Source organism: Seriola aureovittata, chromosome 18, assembly GCF_021018895.1.
Source record: "Seriola aureovittata isolate HTS-2021-v1 ecotype China chromosome 18, ASM2101889v1, whole genome shotgun sequence".
Classification (NCBI taxonomy): domain Eukaryota; kingdom Metazoa; phylum Chordata; class Actinopteri; order Carangiformes; family Carangidae; genus Seriola; species Seriola aureovittata.
In genome coordinates this window covers 13062975-13080925 of record NC_079381.1, presented here as the reverse complement: position 1 = coordinate 13080925, position 17951 = coordinate 13062975, and the positions used below count along the sequence as shown (strand labels likewise).

The 17951-nt window shown below is 38.7% G+C and overlaps 2 protein-coding genes across 2 annotated transcripts; both read right to left on the bottom strand.

Moving 5' to 3' along the window:
- Positions 1-2040: 2040 nt before the first annotated feature.
- Positions 2041-4807, bottom strand: LOC130186009 (heat shock protein beta-1-like). The gene is made up of 3 exons (XM_056402695.1): positions 3541-4807; positions 3333-3396; positions 2041-3010 (listed from the first exon to the last, which is right to left on the bottom strand). The coding sequence occupies exons 1-3, from the start codon at positions 3929-3931 to the stop codon at positions 2851-2853; spliced, it is 615 nt and encodes a 204-aa protein (XP_056258670.1). The 5' UTR covers positions 3932-4807; the 3' UTR covers positions 2041-2850.
- Positions 4808-6822: 2015 nt separating this feature from the next.
- LOC130186818 (sushi domain-containing protein 2-like) lies at positions 6823-16482 on the bottom strand (the record flags this gene model as incomplete). Its single annotated transcript, XM_056404109.1, has 14 exons — positions 6823-7470; positions 7625-7721; positions 9310-9489; positions 9592-9686; positions 10317-10500; positions 11095-11343; positions 12315-12470; positions 12605-12739; positions 12829-13097; positions 14152-14237; positions 15331-15532; positions 15752-15926; positions 16022-16189; positions 16317-16482. Coding segments are annotated over 14 exons (2196 nt in total), but the record flags the coding sequence as incomplete, so codon positions are not given.
- Positions 16483-17951: the final 1469 nt, after the last annotated feature.

Here is a 17951-nt window from a genome sequence, read left to right as displayed (position 1 = left end):
TCGAAATTATATTATTAGAAAACATTTTCACTAAATTCCCCTTGAAATCCCACATCATACTTAAGAATAGTTTTATTATACGTTTCTTACTTTTTGAGGAAAATTATTATTATTACTATTACTATTATTATTATTATTATTATAACAACAATAATAATAATTATTATTATTTTCTAAACTCCTCTTCATTAGGGAGAAATGGGAATATATGACCCACACCAACTAGCACTCAGATTAAAAACATCCTCTGTGGATTGTGAACATTACTTGTATTTTGCAGTAATTATGAAGCAAAGAGAGCATGAATATAGCATAAACATTAGTATTTTTTCCTGTTATTGTTCCTGTCGTTGCTTCATGTGGCCGCTGGAGGGCGACAGTGACAAACAGACAAACATTTAAATACAGACTTAGTGTCTCTCTCCATGGTGCTGAAAATAGTATCTCATTGTACCACTACCGCTGCTGGTACTTCCACGATTAGGCTACTGCAAGTACACATTAGCAACCATGCAGTACTCCCAGCAACCACAGGGAATTACCATGGCAACCGCATCATACAGCCTGCCAACCACCTAGAAACTGCCATGACTACCTTAGTAACCACTAGACAACCACCTATTACAACATGAGCAACCCTGCAGAACACTCTAGCAACCAGCTAGCAGCTACCTTGAAAGACCCTAACAACCTAGCCAGATATTCTAAACAGCACAGCAACCTCCTAGCAACAAGCTAGTGACACCATAGCAACTTGTCCAAACACAGAGATGATATCTAGTGACACTCATAAGCCACACCTGGCAGTCGCCTATCAATCACCTACAGCAGCACCTCAATAAAATTTGTAGTAAAAAAAAAAGTAATTTTCCTTTAGGCAGAAATCATGCTTAAAGTTTCTTCTGAAGGTTTTTACTTTTTCCAGTTTGTGCTGCTGTAAGTCTAACTCCTGATCGCTGTATAATATGTAAGACTTAAATTACATATTTTAAATCACTGTAATTTATCCTGCATAAATCCCAATTTAGCTTAGAGATATTGTCACAGACCAGTGTATAGCCTACCCACTCTAAAATGGACTGTAATACTGTGAATCGTATTTGCAAGAGGTCCACTGTATTATTGTATAGTTGTTGGGGTCTTCTGTTCCTGAGCATGCTTTTTTGGCTTGAGGCCTGAAAGGTCCAGTGATGTAATGTTTAGTGTACATGCTTTAATTCTTGCTGGTGACTGTGAGGTTGATGATGGATGGAGGAAGAATAACAGGCTATTTGAAGCATCTGTGGATGAGCATCAGTGATTGGGCTGTGGCAGAGAAAGCCTTGACTCAACAAGTTGCCCAAAGCCACTGTTGAACGTGTGATAAATGCATGTTAATGCTCTTTTGGCCAAAGCTATTGTCCAAGGTGATTGCACAATATTTTAAGCTCTCCTCTATTTAAACTGACACATTGTTAATTGGGGTGAAGATTCCTCTGTGTTGGTGAGGAAGAACAAATGGAAGAAATGAATGAAAGAATGAAACTTCGGCCACAGATGGTTACATGGTTAGGTTCTCTGCTTTTAGAACAACATTTAACCTCCATCTCCTATTATTTTCCTATTGTCTCAAAATATGAACAAATAAGTGGACTGCCATTCTATAAATTATACTAAAACTAAATCAAAAACACTTATTGTTATTCAGTTAAATCACTCATCAAACTGCCCATTTCATTTCATGACAACTTGTTAGATAATCAACAAACAAAGCCAGGAAAGCAACTGAGTAATCAGAATCTGTTATATTTGTGAGTGTAAATCAGACAAACTCCTCCCTGTTTTTATTCTACCTTCTGTATTTTTTTTTTTTACAGTTTTTTCCATTATAGCATTCATCCATGTGATGGCATACAGGACAAATACAGTAACCTATTTATGTCACCATGCAATACTCTATACAAACACTAGATGTCACTGCTTACTTTTGAATGATTCGGCCTTCATCAGCCGAGCATGGCACCTGCATTTTACGTTTGTATACATGACAGTGTAACTTCGCACTTGCCAAATAACTTTATTTCATTCATCTTTAGGCTTCATTTGCTTAGACATTTTGCATCACATGTCTCATATTTAGGAACTTTACCATTTAATTTAAAACATGAATCCATGTATTGTGGCTGATTATGTTGACATTGAGATAAACTATTGATGACAGGCTACATGAGTAAATAAACTTGGACATAAATACTACAGAATAAACCATCTCATGAACAGGAAATACAAGTATGTTTGACAAATAATTTGTGCATGATTTCAGGTATAGATGAGCAATGGATGAACAAATAACCTAATAGTAATTAAACTGGTTCCTACTAATCTTATAATCTGCTAATAAATAAAGAAAATTACAATCTTTTTTATTTATATGGCAGGAGTTGTTTAATACATTTGTTGAAGATCATATGACATCTTCACTGTCGCTATACTGTCCTGTTATACAGAAGACATGATGACATTAGAAATGCATGAAAAACTACTACCCATATTCTATTTGAAATGCCTCGCCATGCAAAAATGATTCCTTCCTTATTCCTCATTTTCAAAGTCAGTTCTGTTTTTACTTTGATGAGTTTGCATTTAATTGTAAAACCAAAAGGAACCATGACAAGGCACTGCAGCAGTGATCATGCATTAACCGTAGCAGACAGTATCTCTGGAAAATAAGCCTGTTGTTACACACATACATCACATTTAGTAAGCTGTAACAAACTGGTTTTTCTTTTTTTTTTATGTCAGTGCTACTAAGGTCGCGACACACAACTTGGGCTACATCTGAGTCTGGTTTCAAGTTCTGCTCAGCTGGTCTCACTTTTCACCGTCCTGCCTCTGTCTGGTCTGAACCGGTATGACGAGCTCGTTGGCCGGGCCGCTGATGGATGTCCCAGGAACAGGAGCCTCTACCGACAGGACTCCATCACCAGACAATGATGAACTGATGTGCTGCAAGTCCACCCCCTGTGGCAACCTTGAACACATGAAGACAATATTTATCAGCACTGAACACATCAACTCAAGCAAAGTGCAGTCATTGCATGTCGCTGAGAAAAACTTTCTGTGTGTATATTTTTCCGTTGACAGACCAAGTGATAATACGTGGCACACTGTTGCTCCAGGATACTTTATCATCATGTGTCTTTATTGACCTCTTACCTTATGAGACGTTCAGTGTTTGTTTGCTTTATTAAGGTTGCTTATACAGTAGCTACACTGAAATCAAAATCACCCAGAGATGTGATATTATATAGATTTATTTCTCGAAATTCTTCATATTGTCAGAGGCAACCTACTTATATTTCCGAGTGAAGCATCTTGAAACTAATCCATGCTCATCTTGCCTCTCTTCATGATTTCCTTGAAATGAAAAGCAGAAATAGTAAGAAAAACACATTGTAGAAATAGTAGTCCATCCATAGCAGTCCACTTACAACTTGCTATTACTTAGTTTTCATGACATGATTCATCTCAAATGGTTTATCAAAGAAGCTTGTGCAGTACCTGATAATTGCAGGTAGCCCTCCTTGGTTGTGATTGTAATCTCCTCAGGCGAGAAGTGATTGACATCCAGGTTGATCTTCCAGCTGTGCTGCCCTGTCCGGATCTCTGACACTCCGCTTGTGAGTTTTTTCAGGTCCTTTTCGTTCATCGCCGCAGGGTGCTGACCTCTGAGTGGAGGCAGAAGGGGGGTTTGTGCATAACCTGGCCAGGAGAAAGATGCCAGTCTCTTCTTCGACCAGTCTATCCATTCCAGATCACTAGGCTCCAGGAAAGGAGGCAGGCCAAAATCCTGCGCAAAGATACGGCTCGGCTGTGTCCAGTTTGGGAAAGGGTCCCAGCTGACATCTCGGCGGAAAATGGGACGAGATAGTATTTTATTTTGTTCACCCATATCCTAGAAAGTAAGCTCAGAATGAAGGAAAGGGATATTGAAACTGCAAAGCCTGTAGCTCCACCCTGACAAACAAGTCTAGATTGATGACCGGGACATTAAAGAATAGGGCAGCTGTATTTTTAATCTCAAACACTAACAGAAAGTGAGCACAAGGTTTGAGGAAAAGGCTGATTTGGCATCGGTAATCCTCCACTCACACACTTTATATACCCAGCTGATTCAACACTTGTCCAGCAGTAAGTGTGATCTAAGGGATGAGAGTGTCTTGGTATGTCCTGAGCTGGGATGTTACTCCTCCGTTGCCCTGGAGAGGATAATGTCAATTATTTGTATTTATATCTCTGGAGTGTCTGTGGCAAGTTGTTGGTGAATGACTCTGGAAGCAGCAAGCGGACAGCTTATTCAGCAGTGGCCTCTGCAGTCTTGTCACATACTGGTGCTCTTTGTCCATAGAAATCACAGCCTTGTGTTATGTGAGGGAACAGCACGTACATTCAGAGTCACACAGTAAACAACTCTGGGAGTTACTGCCGGTGTCTAAACCCAAGAAGGAAGGGAAAAAAAAAAAAACTCAAGACCAAACAAACATTATCATGTGATGAGCATGTGGGACAAATAATTCTATATTATAAGGATAAGGAGAAGTTTACATCCAGGACAAAGTGATGGACTGAAAGACTGACGCAGTGGAGGGGTGGTGAGGAATTTTACATGTAGAACTGCATCCTCATGAATGTTATGTTGTACAAATAATGAAACGAGCTGTAGAGGAATAAATCAATGAGCTATTCACCATCGGAGAGGAGTGATATTTATTAATGAGGCAATATCTGTAGCCTTTCCATTAGCGTTCATCCAAAGCATCAGTCAAAGGTCTTAACCAGGGCAGTACACGGTAGACATACAACGTCAACACGTAGCTAGTTGGAATAAGTAACTATACGTCACAGGGATGCCTTTAGGTGCACTGGGGAAGATTATTTAGGGGACAACGGAAGCTACCACTCTCTTTTTCTCTCTCCTACGTGTCCGTGGCCGGCGAAGTGCGGCGTGGTGCAGACAACAGCACGAGGGACGCCAAACTTTTTTGGTTTTGCGGTAGGCAAATATTATTGTGATATCATACGCCACCAATCACCACAGTTGGGAAATAAATGAATAAACCACTCAAATAATCAATGTGGTTTTTATTTCTATCATAGTTCCCAGTCATCTGATCAATCTGCCTGTTAGAGATAGGATGCGCACCTGAAGTGGAGGGTATGATTGTCAGTCACTGTCACACAGTTGGATAAATATCAGAGTATTTGTTTGTCAAACAAGGTGCTCCATAATGAAAATATTGTTGCTAAAATGTGTGTGCTCACAGCTTAATATGATATGTATTTTTAATAGGACTGCCAGTGACTGTCACTGTTTTTTCGCATGTGAAGGTTTGTTTTTAGGCCTATGGGCCTTTTGCTGTAATCTAATTATCTTTTTTGTTGTTTTCTCTGTTTTCTTCTCTTTAATTTCTATTTAAAACTGGACATTGTGTGGTATTTTAATGAAAGGGAATTTGCAATCCCTGAGCAGTAGCTTAATTAACTGTGATTGATTGAGGCTTATATAAATTCAGAGACCCCCTATTTGTTTGACGTGATTGCAGTGTTACTATGTCCTTTGGTGTGTGAGTGTGTGTGATTTTTAAGGTGTGCAGTGGCAGTGTGTTTTTATGAGCCTTTTTTTTTTTTTTTGCTCTCTTCTCTAAAGTTTCTATTTATGTTTGAAGTTCCTGCCTCCTGTCCTGTTTACTCTGGACGCTTACCTGTCTGTGTGGTGTCCCAGGCTGAAGAAATAAGTATATCAGTCCGAGTTACAATTTAAATCCCTACATGTATAATGCTTAGAGTGATTAGGAAAAGTATTAGGAAACAAAAGCTGTCAACAGGCTGTATCAGCCAAAGTGACAACTGTGCAATCAGCTGGCACACTTGGTTTTTATTAGCTGTTGTGTCCTGACAACATTTCTGTTCTTATACAATGCCTTGATATCTGATAAACAGCTCATTAGAGAGGCCATAAATCCCATCATTAGAGCGCCGGGTGCAGAGTAAATATGACAGACCTTTATGTTTTTAAATTGAGGTTTTAAAAAGAAGCTATCATTTGCATAAATTTGAGGAGAGTGAGGTCATTATTGCATGCAAATGTTGAAAAAGAAACTATTCATAACAATGTGCTGCTGTGTCTTTTGTGTTTTGCAGGTAAACGAGCAGAAATGGTGTAAAGGCAGAGGGTCATGGTTGGAGTGGGAGAGACGGCTGTTAATGAACTCTGCTTTGGGGTAAGTTGTGTTGTTGTTGTTGTTGTTGTTGTTGTTGTTGTTGTTAGCCATGTCAGTGCAGCAGCTAGGCAAACTTTTTCTTTGTGTGTTAGGACCCTGTGGTAGTAGACTCAGTTATTTTCATTGTTACAGTGAATTGATAAATATTGTATAATAGTTGGAAGAAGTAATGAAGTAATTCAAAATTGAACCAGCAGTTCATTCTCTTTCTTGTGAGTTGTTGTCAGTTCCACTAAAGAGACATTTCCTCTCCAAACGTTGGTAAATAATTCTTCAGACTTGGATTAAAATTAAAATTAAAAATTATTATCTGAAATAATAATTGACATTAATGTATCAAAACTTCCTGTCTGACCCCTCAGATTTATCCTGTGATGCTTTGGAAGGGCCAGGCCGTTAGCTTTGCCATGTGATTTGTAATACTATATACACAGTATAAAAAAAAAATCATACATTCTTAATATGCTCCATAAACTGCATTAATCTGCTTTCAGTTCAATAGGAAGAAAGTCACAAAATTTACCCTGATATGAAGCTACAGAATGTTATTGTATTAGAATAACTTTATTGTCCAACAAATTCAAAAATAAACAGTTTAATACACAAACAGTACATACACAGCAGTGTTCAATTCTTTTGACAGTCACCTGCACATATACAGGTGATCTGAAGACCGAAGACTTTCTTTTTCTTCAGTGGCTCAAACACTTAAAACTCTATGGATATTTTCAGTCTATGACTTTAATAATAATGGAGTGTTTAAATAGCTGCAGGTAGGACTCCGCTCCATGTATCACAGGGTTGTTATCAGTTATTGGTAGCTTATTGAACAGGCCAGTTGTTATACAGTTGAATAAGGCCAACTGTGACTTGCTGTGAAAATGAACCCAACAAACCTTCATCAACAATGTGTTTTCACTTCACAATAAAAACAAATCTGCCATTTTAAGCCCAGAATGCTGTGCAGTGACGGTGGCTGTGATCAGAAGTTTTTTTTCTGCCTTGGAAGACGTAGCGTGTAGTTACTCTCTAACTGTGCAGGGACCTTTTGTCAACCTTATGATCTAGTATCTATTATCTCTTATGTAAGTGTTAGTTATGTATGTATTCATTTTAAAGTTTTTCATTTTTCAATAGGTGAAGATATGAGCATGCACAGTGAAGCAAAAATAGTGGTTAGAAGGTATTAATCATCTCCCTTGAAGCTTTTCTGAAATAAAAAAAATAAGAACAGGAAAGAGAGAAAAATTACTTTCACTTCATAGCGGGAAACTAAAACACACCGTCATCTGTCAAACTTTTTCCATTTCAAGTAAATGAGTGAATTCATTTTAGGAATGTAGATTTTAGATACTGTACCGTACCTTTTCTGTTTTCTGGAGTGGAGTACGATTGTTGTTATAATAACAATGAGTGCGACACCTCCAAGGACTGACCCGACCACAATTCCTGTGATATTACCTGAAAAAAACGAAGATGTATTGAAACCAGAAGCTTTCAACAGAATCAAAACCATTTATTAATTGATTGAATTTATTCATTTTGCCTCAACCAGATAGTGGACTTAGACAGGAAGAGAGAGGACATGCAACAAAGGTGCCCAACCAGAATCAAACTGGTGGCATCGAGGCCTCCAGGACCCCTCAAACGTTTGATCCAATTTCACAACACATCCAGCATGTTCTCATATTAAAATTGTTCTCACATGTTCTTCCTGAAGGTGTTCATATTTGTATTTTAGTTGTTTGATCGTTTTCCAGTTAGTGGCACATATTGGATAAATGTTGTACCACTCTTTCCTATGGAAAGTATGTATGCAGCTGTTCCAGTGGAGAGGAACCAGGCAGAAGAGAGAACGTCCTGGGGACCTCATTTTAAATACTTCACAGTAATGCAGCAAGCTTAAATTTGGCCATGCTAGCAGCATGCCACTGTGGATGGCAATGCAGTTCCATCTGATCAGTCTGTGTGCTGGTTGTCAACCACTTGGGTCTGGTCTTGAAATCAAAAGCAAATAAACCAATTGTATAGATTATTAAATTTGGTACATTTATCCATGTTGCCCAGTTTGGTTCCTTTAGCGCCACCATGAGGTTGGCATTTGAGATTTTGAGTGAAATAGCTCAACAACTACAGAAATTCATTGCCCCCAGTGGATGAATTTTAATTATTAATACTACTACTACTACTACTACTACTACTACTACTAATAATAATAATAATAATAATAATAATAATAATAATAATAATAATAATAATAATAATTAATTTGGTGATCCCTTAACTTCTCATTTAGTGCCATTAAAGGTTGAGCTAAGATTTGGAAAAAGAGCACGACCCCCTCGGGCTGATGGCTTGTACAATCGGTCACTTAAGAGCTGAAGCGGTTTGTTTCCAGGAATCTAAACCGTAGAGAAAAGCTTTCCAAACAGGCCTGATGTGAAGTGATCTGTTTATCATAGGAGTGGGATAAACCACAACAAAACTGATTGTGTTAAGATCTTATTAACATTGTGAAAAATGGCTGCTTTAACAAGAGATTTGCATGTGTGATAGAAAGCATCTCTTTTTTAGTTTCAACAAATATGTCATTGCAGTAATGCAGAGAGCAAAAAGCATTAGCATGGCGGGAATGTGTCTGCTTATTTGTTTCACCTTATTAATTCACCTTATTATTTTCTGATTCTAAGAAACCTGGAAAGGAAACTGAATTATAGGTTGAAGATAGGCCTATTTTGTGGTTTAGGAAAGTGTCCCTCCTCATATGTTGACCCATGGAGATATTGCATTGTTAAATTCTTTGCGTTTCCAATTTGCTGTGTTTATTCTTCTTAGAATCAATAGTCTCATCAGTGAATCTGAGTGGCAACATCAAAGGTAGAAAGGTGATGAAAGTGATTTAATTTTCTGTGCATATCAACACTTCAGAGCTGATTGGATGGATCAGATCACGCCTGCAAAGAGACTCACACTCACACACACACACTCGCACATGATTTGTGAAGATAAAAATCATTTGGACAGGATTGATTTTATTATTTATTCGTACTGGGAACCACGCAGCTCGTCTCCTCTCCAGACCACTGGCCGTTCTCCTGGCACACGCGCTCTGCTGATCCCTTCAGAGTGTAGCCATCATCACAGGAAAGCCCAACCTTAGCTCCTTGTAAATATGTGGTCCCCTCTTTCTTCCCATTACTTGGCGGTGAAAGCCAGCCGCAGGATACCACTGCATAGTATGACAATAACCAACACTGTGAAACCAAATACCAAATCTCGTACATAACAAACACCGGACATTTTCATAGACTTTTTCCTCATGTACACTGACCTGACTTTAGATCATCCACAAGAGCAATGTGACTCTGGAAAGACAACCTGGTAGCATTTCCCATTCTTGGACTACGACCTACCAGGATATCATACCTACAGTACAGAGGAAATGATCAGAAAATCAGCTGCTGTAGTCAACACAATTATTTCGCTGATAACAGAAATGATGATAATTTCCATGAGGTTGAAAATGAAATCATTAGAAACGAAGTTATCGTGATTTTTTTTTCCCTGTGTAGGTCAAGCTCCATAAACCTTATCCTGCATTTCCTCTTCTTTTTTTAGGGACTCTTTGCCTGGTAAGGTTATAAATTTGTAGTCCTATTCAAGATAACCCTGATGACATCACTGTGGCATCATCAAGCTTATTCTGTCTGAATTCAACTAATGACTAGGCTACTTTATTACTGATTAATCTGCTGGTAATTTGTTTGAGTAATTGTTTAGTCTATGACATGCCAAAAAAAGTGAGGAAAAAAATGCTCATCGCAATTTCCCAGAGTTGAGGTGATGTCTACAGATGAATTGTTGTGTTCAACGAACAATTCAAAAACTTCAAATATTTGATTTAAAATAATGTATGACAAACTGAAATAGCAAAGAGAGCTGCACCCAGAGAACGATTTGGCATCTTTTCACAATTTCTACTTGTAAAATGATTGAAACAGTTGACCAGTCATTTCATCTGTACTTCCTAAGTAGATGAAAGTTTTCCTCACATACCTACAGAACTCGGATCCCTCTCCAGAGCATATCTCAGATGCCTGATTGTCCAATGGATCATCTGGAGTCTCAGGGACAAAGAACACTGGAATAAAAGTGTGGTCATGTCTGGGAGCATCATAATATGTGTCCAACAGATATTTTGAATCATATGTGAACAAGGCAGATTTGTTGGATACCGCCCCTGTAAGACAAAAAGAAAGACATCCAGTTACTACACGCCATTAAAAGTGCCTGATTTTCTATTATTATACTGTATAATAAGCACCTGTTCTGTGCATGAAAATACAGTAAAGAAAAATGTGTTTTCCCACTGTGGAAGGCTAACATGAAGGGGGCATGACCCTAACAGGAAGCAGTATGACAAAGAAATGGGCGAAAGGACCTTCAACTTTTGCGACCTGCGTTTAAAGCTTCCTGACTCACAGTCAGTCAAGATAATTTCTACTGTGAGTACAGAATAACTGAAGTCAATCACTGTACCATGGCCAAAGTCCTGACTTTACTCTTGTTCAGTAGCTACTAAAGCTGTTTCATTGTAGCTAGTCTCCCATTTCACACAATAAAATGGTGACCATGTTGTTCCTCATTATGTGGGTGATTTATCAAGTTTCCATCACATAATCCAAGTCTCGGTGAGAGAACATAATCTTCTGTAGTCTATGTCCCAAACTTGTGAGTGTAACATGTACAGCATATATAAATACGTAGGTTCACAACAGATGAAAACATCACGTGAATTCTGAGCCAATAATCTGAGGTCTTATTGATTTCTTACAGCTTGCCCCAAAGCTGAACAGCTCCTCTGGGTTGCTGAGGTTCTGCACAAGTTGACCGTTGCTGAGGACGAGGTCGTCACTGGCGTCTCCGTTCATCTTTCCCAACAATCCCAGAGTAGAGCCACTGAACACTTCTGGCAAGAGCACAGTGGTTGTCATGGTTCCCTCTCTCAGTCGCACTTCCACCCCGGCTCCAGTGGGGAACATCACGGTCACATTTGCCGAGGTAGGAGAAAACACAAACACACCTACAGGAGGGATTTGATCAAAGTAAAGTCATAACAAGATTATATCAAGAACTTTTTCTGGAGGCCCAGAAAACATATGATGATAATAATGCTGTTGAGGGGATAATATAGTGCTGAGGAGTTTTCTATGAAATCAAATACATAATAATTTTAATAATTTTAATACAGTTCTTTAATGTTATCAAGAAATACTTAAGATTTCAATCCATGTTTCTTGAGCTTAACGATGACAAGAGTGCCTTATAGCAATACTGCCGATATAAATCAATACTCTGTAACTCAGTGGTTCCCAATCTGCCGGCCAGGGCCCACTGCTGGGCCACAGAGGTATTGCAAGTGAGCCATTAAAACATTACAAATGTTCAAAAACACCTTTCATTGTTTTGTTTGTTTTTTATGAAGACCTTTCACTGAGATAATTTAATGATAGGAACTTTTATGTTGTTGCCACATCATTTTGTTGTTTGCTATCTCAGCCTGCAATCCATTACAAAAACTGGAGTATGAAAATGAATGGCTGGTTAGCAACAGGAAGGGAAGGAAAGAGAGACAGATGGTGAATTGACAAGTGACCCCCCCCCCCCCCCCCCCCCGTCAAACATAAAAGAAAAATTGAGCTTCCTACATGTTTACCCTGCTTTCAGTTCAGTCCTGAATGTTTGATCATTATCATTAAAGTAAAAAGTGCTCTGAGGAGGTATTATTTGGCCTCCGTATTGTCATAGGGTTGGATGAGCCGTTTTTGAGGTTTTCAAGTAGGCCAGGAGTTGGGAAAGGTTGAGAACCACTGCTGTGACTGTTCTTGTTGTTCTGTTTGCATTATCTTCACACCCAGTTATGAGTCACCAAATTCAAAGGTTAACCACAAAGAGAAATCACAATGTCACAAATGTATTTTTGCAAAATTTCAGCGGGAGTGGTAAAATCAAATCAGTCATCGTAAGCAGCAGTTAGGTGAGTCAGGGTCTCACCATGCAGGTCCATCCAGCTCTGCTCAGCAAAGGACAGGGTTTTTTGATTCTGCAGCACCTGAAGGCCTTTGTGGCCGCTGTCGAGCCGCACCTCAATAACATCAGAGGATGCTTCCTTCATGGCCACGGCTGTTAACATCGTTGCTTTTATTGTTCCTGATGGAGAGAGAAGCCGATCAATGATGGAGGGAAAAGGAATTGTTGTAACAGTTTCACTAGCAGTGTGTTTTGCATATATAGACATCTACGTTATCATTCTTTACTGGCCTCATTTCGTGATCACTGCTCACCATTCACAGGTTCTGTTCTGCCTTGGATTGTCAACCCTCTCTTCGCCGAGGTCACCAAAGTGTATTCTCCTTTGCCGTTGAAGGAGTAGCTGACACCGTCAAATGTTATGAAGTGTGGATCTCCAAACACCACAGCTGGCATTGCACACAAAACATTATGACATGACAGTAAACGATAATCTTAAAAAGCACATCAAGTCCTCTGTGGTTAATGGTTCACTCACCTGAGCTGGGAGACTGGTAACGCCTGCAGTCACTGGAGGGCCTGTGTTTGAAGTAGTACTGGCAGTTGTCCGACCACAGGCAGCAGTAGTAGAAGCTGAGGACGTCATAGACCCAGTGGGACTGTCCAGGAATTCGAGGAGGTTTCCTGTAGGGAGGTGAGCCCCAGTCGTGTGCTCGGTCTGGAGTACTACCCCCGATGGAGTCTGCTGTCAGGACCTGAGCACCGGTGCTGTCATAACAACACTGTTGTCCTGCTGCATACACAGGACTGTCGAGAGATTTCCAAAAACATTGTCAGTCAGTGTTATAATGACAATGTTAATATGCTAAAAATTTAAAAAAATTTAAAAAAGACAAAGTTCAGGAATGGGATTAGTTTTGCAGGTAGTTAGTAATAAACCAAAGAATTAGATAAAATTACATTTTAACATACATTAATACTTTAATATTCATGCTTGGGGAAATTAAATGGTTGCTAAGATATCTCAGTCTGGAATAAAGAGAGCACATTTATTAATAAGTTATGGTTAAGTTTAAAAAGTCACTTATTACATTATTTTTTTACATAAAATCCACTGTACACTAAGTAGTTACATTAGAGTTTTAATTAACTCATATCAATACCAAGCAATGAATCGCAATCATTTTTCCTCTTACTTACAGGATGTTTTGATATTTATTTTTTGGTATTCATATACAGTAATGATCAAGCGCTCTTTGTCTCAGCAGTTCCTCATGGTATCGTTTTACTGTTGCAGGTGACATAAATCAATTTGAGAATTTTCTTAGACAGTATTTTACATGCAGTTATGCAAGTGAGTACACAGAGGACAAGGAGGGTATTTACTGCTACTTCTATCAGGGTGAGGTAGTTATGGCCAGTGTGGGCTTGTCATTGAGGTTATAGGTACAGATAAAATAAAAGGCGGCTAAAGGCTACAAAGTGTAGCAAAAACACAAAGAACAAAAAGAGCCTGTTTGCTTTTCCTGTCCTCTAAATCTTAGTTTTAGGCAATAAATAACTAATGATAATAATGATGCATTTACAGTGACAAATGGGAATATTCATAAGTAGCAATAGAACCTGAAAAGATCTTAGTTTTTGTTTTGCTCACTGTGAATTTACACATCTCTCCATTTGAATCTAAGTTAACTACTGGAAGTGTTAGAGGCCACTGGAGGTTGTATCCTCTTTGCAGATTCAGATATACTGATGACAATCAGCCGCAAATGTTACCTCCAATACTATCAAGTATATTAACATATGATGTTGTAACCTAATCATGACAACAAGTTAATAACGGTGTCAGTCAAGGACTCACCTGGCTTGTATCGCCCTCACACAGTGAACACTCCCAGGGTGGTAGGTGCACACACTCCCTTTCTCTATGTCACAGCCGTAATCAGTCTGAGGAAAGAGATACAGCTTCTGTGAGCAGGCGGCCAGATGTTCATTTCACTCACTGCAGCTCAGTAACTGGCTGCACCAGCTCTTAAAACTTATATCAGACTTCTGACAGAACTAATGTTGGTGTGAGTTTAGATTAAAGAGACTTGACTTAGTTAAGTTTAATGGTATAAACTGGATTTCTGGTTAGAAACTGGTTACTACTTAAAATTTAAACTTTACACACGAACTTAGTGATGAGTTTCCAAATAGCTGGTGCAAGCCAGTCCAGGTGCATAGTTCTAATATGGCAAAGGCAACCAACTGGTTAATCAGTTAGTTTTCTTGTCCACAGGTTGACAGCAGTTGATAAACAAATGTTTCACTCTCAATCCTCACCAAGTCATTTGTAAGATAAAAGGCAATAAGATCTATACGAGAGAGAGATCTCCTTGGCTTCAAACTGATAATCTGTGACCATGAGCAACAGGCAAGGGCCATTGGCTTATCATAAAGACATAAAGTAATGACATGGTCATTACAGTTTTATCTTATACTGTGGCATAATGAGACAAAGTATGTGTAGTATTGATCCGTGTGTGCCTCTCGGCCCACACACAAGATATAAGTGTTTTGTTGTTTTTTTTGAGAAGTTGATTAGGTAACCGAAGTCATTTGTGCAATGACTCTTTTCTCTAATCCACTGAACTGCTGCTGCACAAGTCTGTGTCTGATACTTGGTTTGTTATGACCATATCTTTATAATAACATTTTTTGATTGTGTGTATTTTTGTCTTATCGTTTGAGCTTTGATCTGTTGAATTATACAGTTCCATCATGTTTATCTGCCCAGACAGTCTAACACAGCTTCTGTTTGTCTTTGACTGCTAGCTAGACTGTCGTTTGTGCTTTCTTATTGCTTTTATGTGCATAACGCAATCTGCCGGCCAGGGCCCACTGCTGGGCCACAGAGGTATTGCAAGTGAGCCATTAAAACATTACAAATGTTCAAAAACACAAAGATTTTGCGCCAGTTTCTAATCATTAAATCTTTATTTCAAGGCAGTTTCGAGTGATTGAAGGCAAACCTAAACTTGCTACTCTTCACACTTACATGAAACCTCCCGGTGTCCGCTCTTGCTTGAGCCAGGGTGCAGGGGCAGTCTATGATCTCACTGAGGAAGTTGGGCAGCTGATTTTCCAGCTGGTCCCATGCTAAACATTTCTCCTGGGCCCAAACTGTTGAGTCCTGCCTGAACCTCTCCTCCAGATGCCAAGCTAAAGCGTGATCCTCAGTCCATGCAGCTTGGACATTCCTACATGAAACAAGTACAGCTGTTAACCACTTTTTATATTTGTGATTTCTTTGTATTTACATGAGCATTTTTGTTGAAATATCAGACGTAAATTATCAGTTTTTTACAACTACATAATGAACTTTGGAGGATTTAAATCTTGTGAAACCATAATTGAATTGCAAGAAAAATAATCTTGGTCACACTCATTTATAATATATAGAAAGTGCTTGTACATACCACATGCCATCAGGGTAAGTACTGGGGCTGACGCGCAGAGCGCCGAGCTCCCAGCTTGAAAAGCCGTTTTCTGCTGGTTTGGGCAAAAAGCTAAAGGAACCATTGTTGGTCTGATCCTTTGTGAGTGAGTACAGATACTCCCACTGACCATGCCAGGAGACTGAATAGGGCTCTCCTACAGAGAAGCATTTTGCAAATATTCAGTGTTTTCACCAACTAAATCATGATCATTTAACCACTGAAGTGTATATATGTTGCGGTTGTACTCACCTGTCTCCCTGTATCCCCAGAGCTCTATATTGACCCTCTCAGCTCTGACCAGAGAGGAGTTCCAAGTCATCTCAAGAGTGCCTCCAACATTAGGTGTGCCATAGTACTGCCATTTTGTTGAGTTGACCAGAATCGCCTTGAACTTGGAGTCTAACTTGCCAGTATGTACTGTGGCATCACATTTAAATCAAATAAATCACATATGAATGTTGTTTCATCACTAGATGAAAAACCACAATTCTCAGAAAGTGTTTTAAAGTAATCTTCATAAGAATATGCAAAAAAGTTATAATACCTGAAAGCCAGGCTCCAACTCTATTGAATATAGTGCCATTATCTGAGGAGATGTGCAAAGGGATCCATCCTGTTTCATAGAGCAGTGGGGAGATGCAATGGCCTCTACTGCTCTCATCCACATACCCCACAGTATTGCTCTCATTGTTGAACCTGCCATTATAAAGGATTGATCAGCAAGTTTTTATACTGTACTTCAACTGTATGATGTTACTCTAATACAAGTAGTATATTTGAGCATGAAAGTTCATTTTTGACATTGGAAACAGTAGTGCTTGTGCTCCTCTTACAAATATGTTACTAATGTCTAACAAGTTATTGTACATATTTCACTTAATCAGTCATTTAAAGGTGTATATATCAGAAAATGTTATATAGGCGAGGTAAGGTATAAAAGAAAGACTTACCTGCATACTATGTGGGAACTCTTATTGAAGGTTGCATCAAGGACAATAAAATCTGTCCCACCAAAAGAGCTCCCAGAATATGGAGAGGTTGCCACGCAGTACTCTCTATAGTCTGTGCAGCAGTTCTTCAGAGACTTGCACGTTGGTTGACATGAACAGAGGTCTAGTCTTTTCCCACAGTTTCTTTCACATGTCTGTCCTATGCAAAAGAAAGAGGTCTTAATTGTGGAGTCTGCAGTGTGCCACCAGTTTTATTTTGCAATTCTTACATTAAAATGCCATTTATCTGTCAATGAAATGAAATTTGTATTAAATGATACATCATTTTTTTTAACCTATACTTTAACTCTCTGAATGATGAATTGAGATCTAAATAGTTTTTTAATGTATTCATAAGATATTTTAAAGAGATTTATGTTCTACTTTTTTATTATTCAACTTATCTATATATAATTAAAAACGTTCCACTTAATAATTCAGCTATCTCCTGCTTTAACATTTAACAAATCTTTTTACATTTCTTTTGTGATTGCTTTAATTTAAAGAAACACTCTCACTGTGCTGGTTATACTAAAGACAGCAGTAAGAGTAATTCAAATGTCAGAGATCGAATACGATGTGTGTAAAGTTTGAACAATATAAAGTTTGTGGGAACTTACCTAATGTCCTGCAGATACATGAAACCAGAAGGACAAATATTACAGCAGTAAATCTTTTCATCTTGGCAAAGTGAAATAGTCAAGCCAGGGTTTCTGTCACACACACCCTGCTGCTTCTTTATATACTCAGCATTTTTCCAAACCCTAACCCTTGGCCCTTTTATCACAGTCAGTTACAAACATCTGTGTAATCATCAGCCAGCAGACATTATGATCACATTTTCAACTGTATCTGACCTCACATGACTACCTACGTGACCATGTCATGCTCATCTTGGCCTATTACATTCAGATATCATTTTTAGACAAAGATACAACTTATCAAGATAGAGAGAAACTACATAAAATAAAAGAAACCTTCATGTCTTGATGAGTAATAAACAATGATGAAACATATACCATACTGTGTATTTAGCCTTTTGCCACAGTAACAAGCTAACAAGTATGTGCTAAGTTTGAGCATGTTGAACTCTTGAACTGAAGGTTGACAATAGAGGAGGTTGGACAATATTTGCGCTGTAACACTGTTTCATAGGATCGCCCGCCCTCACCCAATGTCAGCTGGGATTG